The following is a 9,772-nucleotide window of genomic DNA, read 5'->3' as shown; positions in this document are numbered from 1 at the left end:
CATTCTGTTTACCCGCACCGTAGAAAAGCGTTGTGGAACATGAACGGGCTTCCTGCCACCTGGGCCGCACTGCACTCTACTATAGTCGCCCTAAATAACGTGCGTGGTGTCTTGGTGCCTTTCCGTTCTGTCTCGAAAATACCTATAAGAGTTAGTTTTTTAAGGTTTTGCGCCAGTTGCGACCTTTTACTGAGTCTCTGTATATCCTAACATAAAATGTATAGTGTCACCCTTCCGCCGTCATGTGATGCATGAGGACATGGCCCATATGGGCGATAGGTGTACCGGCACCTCATCCTCCGTAGAGGGATTGGACCACCCGGATAGGACGTCAGCAGAAGGCGCATTCATATTAGAAAGCAGGCGAACGAACGCTGCCAGTTTTACCTCACCCGCACTACAGCGTGATCCTCGCGCCATCACATTTCAAGCTATTTCATGAGGTCAAGAAAGACCAGAAGGTAATGCGGTTCGCTTGCGGCTAAGAGAGTTCACGAGTGCAGTGAGCAACTAGTGACAACACAATAATAATAATAATTGGTTTTTTGGTGGAAAGGAAATAGCGCAGTATCTGTCTCATATATCGTTGGACACCTGAACCGCGCCGTAAGGGAAGGGATAAAGGAGGGAGTGAAAGAAGAAGAATAGGTGCCGTAGTGGAGGGCTCCGGAGTAATTTCGACCACCTGGGGATCTTTAACGTGCACTGACATCGCACAGCACACGGGCGCCTTAGCGTTTTTCCTCCATAAAAACGCAGCCGCCGCGGTCGGGATCGAACCCGGGAGCTCCGGATCAGTAGTCGAGCGCCCTAACCACTGAGCCACCGCGGCGGGTAGTGACAACACGACGCATCGAATACCATGGTGCCATGTGAAGTGACGTGCCCCTGCGAAGACGCTCCGATCTGTAGAAGGACAACGCTAAAGAGGAACGCTAAATCTGCCTTGATTGAAAGAGTACAGCTCCGAGGTTTGAAACCTGGGATCTTTACCGAAATTAGAGCTTTGACGAGCCTGAAAATGGCGTAGCAACGAAGGGCAGTAGCTACGTATACGCCTCTCGAGAATGGCGGTAACTGCACGTGGTCGTCTGAAATCTTCACTCCTATCATTGGCTCATGGCTTTTACATGCGATGCTATTTCTACGTGGATAAAAAGCATCGCGCAGAAGCAGTGCGCCGAGGGCTCTTGAGATGCGCGAAAAGGGCCTTAGTGAAGGCGTCGTGCGCACAAACTGCAGAAGCGCAAGCTAGGCAAAACACTTTGTGTGGTTCAGGCTTTCGCCTAACAATGAGGCCGGCATCAGCGTGAAAACAGGAAAGGGCTGTACGCAGGGCTTGGCGGTGATGATATCTGGTGATGTCAAGGGCATGACCTTTGTCCTAAGTAGATATGGCAGGATTCTTTCCGGCTGAAGTACAGCTGATGATGACTTACTCGTTGATGAATAATGCAACATTCGCCCTTTTGGTTAATTTTGTTCCCCGAGATTGGTGGAGATTTTGTCCGCTTTGCCGCAGTAATGACATGACGCCGCAACGCAGGCATTTCGTGAGAGTTGCGTTTCACGCTCTAAACAACGCCGGTCGAGTCCCTTTAATTCGGACTGCCACCTTACTTTGCTACTTCACTTGAGGTAATGTTCCGAAGCTTCTTTTACCTTTCCGGCTGAACGCAGACTGCGTCGTTATTGAAGTTATTGAAGGTGTTAAGAGCATTGAGGAAAACTTCGCCTCTAAAACTAACTGCCCGCAGCCTTCGCAAAATTTTTTAGGTTTGACACCCCGAACTTAAATTGTGCTTTTCGACTGGCGCCGACAGTTCGTGTGCATTTGCGAGCTCGATTCTCAACAGCTAGCAATTTTTGTATTCGGCTAGACTTGCATAGAGCAGACACCGAAATCTGCAATGTAAAGGATATGGCATGTGTAAATATAGCCTAAGAAAGGAAAGCGGAGCTAAAGAAACTGCAGTGCAAAAAATCATCTTTTAATTTTGCTGTCCTTAAGCCTTCTGGCCCATCTGGAATTGAAGCCAGGGGTGGCCTAGAGGCACAGGCCCTGGAGCGTAGCTCTGGCGGCAGGCAGGTCCCGGCCACTGGCTGCATGGATTGCGCCATCCTTGCCGGGCAGCTGCTCGTTACTTGGGCTCCTCGTCCTCATCCTTCTTGAAAGGCTGATCGCCCGGCATTTGGGCCGCCTGAGCAAGACTGTCGCCTTCTGCTACAGAGATAAAGCACCGGTTATAGTAAGTCGTGAGGAGTTGTACGTCCCCTTTCGGCTCAAATGTTGCGGTACAGAACTGTAAGAATGACAAAGACGTTGGAGTCGTCCGTGATGCATTCCAGGACGACTCTTAACGTCTTTTTCTTCCCACCCAGGTAAAAGCACAGTCGAGAGAGGTTCGAAGAGCGGAGCGCGCAGGCGCAGCGTCGTTAGAGTTTCTTTCCATCGCGATAGCACACGGTGTCAGATGCACCTTCAACTGGTTTTTGGCAGTAGCGACTGTAGCAAGCATACTATTAGTGCTCTTTTTCCTCTTATGCGTCTTTCTATAAAAATTACATTTGGCGGCGGTTTTTTTTTTCGTTGGAGGTTTTCTTTCCCCGAATAAAATGGGAGTAAATAATTCCTGCGCTTTGATATTTTCATAACGTGGATCCTCACTGTCTACCTATATAGGCTGTGTTATTCGTTTCACTTCGATACTTCATTGGCAAATGTGCCAAAGGATGAGGCACGATTGCAAATTTTATTTAATCGCAAATCAGTCCCAGGTCAACAAGATCACAACTGTGGTCTGGAACAGCGTTCATGGGCGCAGTCGGGCAAGCGTCGACGAAATCGTGAGGCGTGTCTAAATGGTCGTGGGTTATTTTGTGGGAACTCGACGGCTTTGTGTGCAGTGTGCACCTGCTCGCCTCCTTTGCTCGCACTACCCCCAGTGTGGCATCATTGCCTGGGAACAGTTCGTGCTGTGCGCAATTTAAGGATACAACCGCTCATAGCCAGCCGAGTGCTCATGTTCGCAGCTTAGATAAATTACAAAAAATTTCTCAGCCCAAGGACATTCTACGCGGCTGGCGCTACCAAGCGACTCAGTTCGGTGAATTCCAGGCAGGTTCTCCAGTGAGGCGCTTGCAGTTAAATAATCGCGCACTGCTGGCGTTCATGACATTGCGTTTATGCCGTTTATGTCAGCAGCAGTTTTTATCCTTGGTCCTGAACCGATATGCGAGGATAAAGATCAAGCTGCCATTTATAGGTCATAATGGGCAGAATTATGAGTGGCGCCTTTTCAAAAGTTTGTATGCCTTCACAATAGCTATTTGCAGTTTCCTGCATAGTGAACATACTGCCCGGAGTTGCTCGCTCTGCCCACACCGCCGCCTTCTGCGCCAACATCAAGACCACAGCACGCAAAAAATACACTACCGTAAGGATGACGCATAGACAATAACGTCCGCTTTCATTTCTCATATATCTTTAACCACGCTATTCGTTCCCATTTATTCGCCTTCTGAAGGCGGCAGAACATAGTAGAGCATGGCAGAGGAGATGGTTTGTTCGAAACCCACCGCCGGACACCCACAGGTAAAAATAGGTACAAGCCAACCCCGGCTCGGCGTCCGGCTTCTTCAGGACTCTAACGGATCAGCGATAAGTTCCGCCGTCAGCAACGTTAAATCCGCCTCGTGCGGTAGAAGCCCATTTGTGGCCCTTTTTTTCGACTTCTCAAGGTAGGGTCAAAGACCCATCTTCCATGCATTTCACCCTAAATAAGCCGAGCACCAGATCAGGGGAAAGCTTGTACCCATTGTATCGCCGGTGGGTACCCGGCGGTACTGAGGATCGAACTCCGCACATTCCGCATGCGAGGCGGATGCTCAACCACTTCACCACTTTTTTTTTCTCACAAAGTCGGACAGCCGAAAATCCTGACTAGCCTATGACCGCAGTGATACTCTGAATCGCTTCTGACGAAGGACCTTAGTGTTGAACTTGACGCTGGTTAGAGCGTACGAGCCTCGAGTCGAACTCTTCACTTGGGAGTGAAACACGAACCACCTTTGCAGGCTGAGTGTTCGAAACTGGATTTGCCCCCGAAAGGTCGCAGCGGGGTTTGCGGAGCCTCCTCCAAGCACACACCCCTGAAGAAGCCGGGCGCCGGGCCGGGGTGGCTTGAACCCATTTTTCTCTCTAAGCGCTGTTTCTCTTCCAAGCCCACAAGGACGGGGTTTGAAGGCGCATGCTCCTTTGCCAAGCCATGTAGCCCTAGCAAGCCGAGCACCAGGCCGGGCCATAGCTTGTACCCATTTTGAGGAAACCGGTGGGTAACCGGCCGGCAGTGGGAGTCAAACCCACCACCTCCCGAAGCCGAGGCGGGTGCTCTACCACGAGGCCACGGCTGCGCAGAAGCATCGCCTTCACTGGTGTCCTGTTTGTTCATCGCGCCTTTTTTTGTAACCAGAGGAGGCTCTCGCAAGCGAGGGCGCATAGTCACTTGATAAATTTTAGTCCTCGCAGGCATCATTACAAGCTAAAGAATAGGAATCATGCTGAACTCATTTTGAAGAGAACTGAAATTGATATCTTCACAAGTGAGCATTCAGTCAATGCGACATCGTTCAAATGAATGGAGGGATCACGGCCCGAATGCAGAACTCTTTCGTTATGCACTGGGTCATCACTTAAGGTCAGTCATGACAGTCAACGAGGCAGTAGCCCTGTCATGACAGCAAACGTCAAAGGCCAAGTTTTAAAAGCATTTTACAAACATTCGGCTAACGCATGGTTTTAGGTAGTCATCGTGACCAGATCAGTGTATTTTTAATGCGATTGATTACCTGGTTAACAGAGATAAAATGTCTTTCTTGCTGTGAAATCTAGCGCAAAACTTTCCATGTATAAGTTGTAGATCACATTGTTTCTAGAAATGCTCATTTCACTTGCTGACTTCAAAGTAATTAGCATGGGTTATTTTTCGATTTCGAGCCCTAGATAAAGTGCTTGATTTCACTCGGTCTCAATCGGTAGATGACCAACGGGCCTTAGCGGAGGCTTTAGTACTAGCCCTGAAGATTTTTCACTCCATCTAACCTTGTTGCAGGCTCATCATCGTTGCATACGCCATCTGACCGTCCTCAGCCATTGTCGTGACATCATGTTCGCTGGAGTCGGTGGGTGCAGGAGGTGGATCAGTATCCAAGAACACTTGGACTGCATCTGCTAGTTTCTCCACACTCTTGTCATCTGCACAAGCAACACTTAGTTGGTTACCAAGCAAGCAGCCTACAGAACACATCGTTTACCATATAAAGTACCGAAAATTTCACAGGTGTAAGTGCGGTAGAATTAAGATCGAAATCCTGCGCGATCCGAACTGCAGCGTCTTGCCCTTGAATTGCGAACAGGCATGCATCCGATAATTTTTGGATGTGTTCCGTGTTAAACGCATGTTTGCTTCTTCGACCAACCCTGTCATCCTGAGCAAAATATCTCAAATAAAGACCCCGACATGCCCCATTAGCGAATACATACTGCACTTATTCGAAATGGACTTAATTCTGAAGAAACTGCAGATGACCAGAGACTTTCACGAAGCGTTTAATCGGACCAGAGCACGCATATTATGGTGGTCACTAATACTGCCACTCAGTCCTGATTTTGTCTTTACCACCCAGTTCTTTATAATCATCCCTTCTTTTAGGTCAAAGTTCCAGTCGCTGATTTACTGAAGCGTTTATAGCCCGACAGGATCTCACCACTGTAGCCCCTTCGTAAAAACGGACCAAGCGAAGCAAAATGCTAAACAGTTTATTTATATGTTACCCGGAAAACAGAAGCTTCCTGAAGAACATTCAGTGCCCCCTTGCAATGGCAAAATCACATTTTGCAATGGCAACCTGTTGTTGTGTAGTAGTGACGGTGCACAATGAACGCAGTTAAATTTATGACGTCCCCTTGAGTGAAAACTCTGCTTTAACAGCCTCCGGCACTTAACCGAGGAGCCTCTATACAATAACACTAACGTCGACTGAATGATGGCCCCGTAAGTGCTTTGAATGGATTCGTTGTTCAACCTTGATTGATTGCTTCGTTTTTGTGCGCTAAAGCTGAACCTCGGTCAACACGGCACGCGATATAGGGAAGGGCTCCGGATTGGCGTCGAAAACATCGACTTCTTAAACGTGCATCGCAGCCTTAGTGCGCAGGCGTTTCTGCACTGCGCCTCCCTGGCACTGCCGGAGTCGAGGCTCCTGTAGAACCCAGAAACCTGTCTTCAGCAGCCGAGCGCCTTAGTTACTGAGCCACCGCAGTGGGTCCAAAGCTTTGAAAGAGTTTGCAGAAAAATACCGCCCACTACTCACACGCGCATAAGACATGTACAGCATGCGCCGAGAGCCAAAAGATACAAAGACCGCCTTTGCTTTTCCCTTCAAGAAGGTAGCCATTCGAGAGATTGCCTTCGAGCAGCATTCGCCGCACACTTCTAAATGCTGCGGAAGCCACAGCATGGTGTGTGTAGAGCGTCTGCCCCGAGTTGCGTTGCGCAGAAAAGAATGTGGCTCCCACCTTTGTCCTCGGATTTCTTGTCCGGCTCCGAGGCGTCAGAGGAGCCCTCCTCTTCGGGCGCTTGGCGCTGCTTTTCTTGGTCCGTGTGCACCGACTGCACAAAACAGCGCTGATTGCCATAGCTTCACACTTAGCATGAAGCACCAAACGCTCATCAGCGAATCCACTTTACAAAGATTAATGCGCCCATTGTCAGGGACGGAGTAACAGCGCACGGGCGAGGTTTGTGAGCTGTCTGCGGTGCTGCCTAACTGAACTGGAGAAACGCCGAGCGCGACGGACACGGACAGAAGGAGAAACAACATGACGAGCGCTTGTCCTGTTTCTTGCTGCGTCCACGTCTTCCACGCTGCGTGTTTCTTACAACGAACGGTACTTTATCAATTCGCACAGCTGATTCCACTGTGTAATTGAGGCCTTCTCTATCAACTTCACATTCTGTCATGAAATACCACCGGGAGCAAGCCACCCAACTACAGTTTAAATGAGTGGAGCTCCAGAGCACAGCAGTGCATTCCAGGCATCGGATTAAGAGTTGACGCAAGGGCATGTAGGTTCCGTGGGCTTAAACGAGCCAGTTGCAGTCATAAAATGTACGCAGAATGCGCTGAAATGCTCTATTTGTCGGCCCCTGCATGTAATACGCCATGCCCGCCTCTAGTCTGCCAGCAAGAAGGGAAGTCGTCCACCAGTACATCCCGACCGCCTTAGTCTTTGCCCGATGAAATGGGTTGCTGGCTGGAAACACGACGCTCTTCGCTTAGCGCATCAAGAGAAGTACGTTTGCTGGTGTGCGCATACGTAAGTGACTGCTACCATCTATACAGGTCAAGTGTCCACAACTGTGGCATTATTTGCGGCAAGACCAACTCAACAAAATGTGCTTAGCTGCTGCGTTCCAGAATGAGAGGTGCATCAAAGGCTATATCAGCCAATCTACGGTAGTGCAGGCCTATGCACCGAACCACTAGGCGAGACCGCGTTAGGCCTACGCGCCTCGCTCATGCCGGCACGTTAGGCCTCATGTAAGCGCATAACCCTAACGCGAGGTTACCCAGTACTGAGAATCGTTTGAGACACGAGAAAAGGGGAAGTAGGTCTATAACTGTCAATCTTATTTGTAAGATGCAGCAAAGAGCCCGGGAATTATTTCTCTCTAAAGCTACACGCCGCCCTAGTCGGCTCCGTGTTTATACCTACCGTCTGAGGATCTTCGCGCAGCCCAAAATATTACTAGATTTTCATTTACTTCATTGGCTTTTTTCATCTCGCCATCCCCTAAATACCGGCACCGCAGCCCGCAATCGAACACATGAGCTCGGGCTCCGCGCCATGAACGCCATAACAGCTAGGCCTCCCAAGATATACGGTGAACCCGAAAACCGGGAGCAGGGCAGCGCACGTATCGGCCTTCTCTGGTAGCCGTAAAACCCTCTCATTCGGCTCCACGGGGTGCCACATCGCTGACGCGTTCCCTTGGTCACGCGCCCCAACGAGCTGCGGGCGGGCCATTGTTAGCTGGCACACTGCTACAACGAGAAAATAGCGGGCCAAAGGCGTTGCTTACCGCTGCAAGGGCAGAATCTTCATCCAGCTCGAGGTCCGCGCTGACCTCGTCGACCAGGTAGAAGCCCCGACCGTCGTCGCCTTCCATGGTTTCAGGAGCTCGGGTCGCCGGCTTCGCTGGCACACGGCGTCGCTAGCGGGCTCGTGCCACGAGACTGAGGCGCACCCGCTGTCGCGAGCGAATGCTGTTCTTCTTGTTCTTCAGTCTGGCGCTGACGAAGAGTATTTCGCGACTCAATAAACACGTGTTATCTCTAACAAGCCCTAGTCAATCAAGCATTATTTTATGGCTAAGCAATTATTTTGCTGTTACGGAGGTATTACAGTATAAACAGCCTCGTGATACCGTAGTTGCCTCTGCCACTGCTCAACCGTCTCCAGCCACAGTCTCAAGCCAGTACCTGGATAGATGAGCGCCGTTGGGCATCCGAATAAAACTTTGATGCCGAGCGCTCAGCAATTCTCACCTAAACGGGGCAAAGTTTTGTGGTTAGGTGCCGTTTTGGCGCTCTCGAACCGCGTCAAAATTTTTACATCCAATCAACACTTTCACGTAGCAGGGACGGCACTCGTGGAAGCTAGGGCGCTTTATTTTGGCGTACTTGTTGCGCCTTCAAAAGAAAGAAGCTCGGCGGTGGCTGTGCTGACTCGTGCTCTCCATACTCATCGGGATCAGAACAGCCAAATCTTTCGGCCGCGCTCGATGTATACGTCACTCCAAGCGTTCTGAACAACGGCCGCAGGTTTTACGAAAAGTGGCATGAGGCGCCAGAGCGCCTGCACGCTATCGCGATTCTTCGGAAACAGTTTCGTGCCATTTACCAGCCATGTTATGGTGGTTGGGGCACCATTTCAGATAATGCGTTCAGCGTGGTAAAGAAAAGAATGATAAGGCTGGGCGCTGGAAACGTCAAACAAAACATAACGTTTAAAATAACGCATAAATCTTGGGGTTATATGTTGGGAAACCTCCCCAATATTCGCGGTATCGCTTTCTTTAGGCTGAACTCAGCCCTCTTCCTGGATGCATGCTAGAAAAGGCCGCTATACGGTGGGGCCGTTTACGTTCACTAAATCGTGCACGCCCGCTATGTATTATTTTATGATCTGCAAAGCTGAATTTATTTTGACTACATAATCCGCTTCGATAAGGCATGACAAAAACACGCATATTGCTGCGCATGGGCAGATGCCAAGTGAATAATTTGCTCCCATGTTATGTATTTGAAACAATAGTTAGTGCATGTAGTTACAAAAGCAAGGGATTATTCCAGTTTAATGCAGATATTAGCTGCTTTACAAGTTACAGTAAGTCTGTTAGGGAAAATATTTTATTCACTCACACGAAATTTCTTTCAGCCAGGTATAGGACCCACCATAGTGGTTCAGTGGTTTTGGGATTCGGCTGCTGATTCCCACGACGCGAGTTCGATCCCGGCCGCGGCGGCCGTATTTCGATGGAGGCGAAATACAAAAATTCCCGACTCCTGTGCGATGTGAGCGCACGCCCAAATTAATCCGGAGCCTCTTTCTCGTCCTTCATATATCCCATATGTCGCTTCGGTACGCTAAACCCCACACTTGAAAACTCTTAATTTGGGTAGGCTCAAATGATGCACTGATAAATTA

At 49.6% G+C, this 9,772-nt stretch overlaps 1 protein-coding gene across 2 annotated transcripts; it reads right to left on the bottom strand.

Annotated features, from left to right (window-relative positions):
• Positions 1-1,966: 1,966 nt before the first annotated feature.
• On the bottom strand, positions 1,967-8,314 carry LOC144100028 (uncharacterized). 2 transcript variants are annotated; one of them, XM_077633079.1, is made up of 4 exons: positions 8,145-8,314; positions 6,578-6,671; positions 5,102-5,254; positions 1,967-2,224 (listed from the first exon to the last, which is right to left on the bottom strand). In XM_077633079.1, exons 1-4 carry the CDS (start codon positions 8,229-8,231, stop codon positions 2,142-2,144), a joined length of 417 nt encoding a protein of 138 aa, XP_077489205.1. In that variant the 5' UTR covers positions 8,232-8,314; the 3' UTR covers positions 1,967-2,141. The 2 variants fall into 2 exon arrangements, with proteins under 2 accessions (XP_077489205.1, XP_077489213.1); XM_077633087.1 differs by having other exon boundaries at positions 1,967-2,221.
• Positions 8,315-9,772: the final 1,458 nt, after the last annotated feature.

Source organism: Amblyomma americanum, chromosome 1, assembly GCF_052857255.1.
Source record: "Amblyomma americanum isolate KBUSLIRL-KWMA chromosome 1, ASM5285725v1, whole genome shotgun sequence".
Taxonomy (NCBI): Eukaryota; Metazoa; Arthropoda; class Arachnida; order Ixodida; family Ixodidae; genus Amblyomma; species Amblyomma americanum.
The sequence above is the reverse complement of the archived record's forward strand: the minus strand, read 5'-3'. Positions and strand labels throughout refer to the sequence as shown.

Excerpts from the sequence above, each read along its gene's own strand:
- LOC144100028 (XM_077633079.1), bottom strand. The coding sequence starts at position 8,231 with ATGGAAGGCGACGACGGTCGGGGCTTCTACCTGGTCGACGAGGTCAGC. Across the intron at positions 6,672-8,144 it reads AAGATTCTGCCCTTGCAGCG|TCGGTGCACACGGACCAAGA; the intron begins GTAAGCAACGCC and ends TGTTTTGTGCAG. Across the intron at positions 2,225-5,101 it reads GATGATGAGCCTGCAACAAG|CAGAAGGCGACAGTCTTGCT; the intron begins GTTAGATGGAGT and ends TTATCTCTGTAG.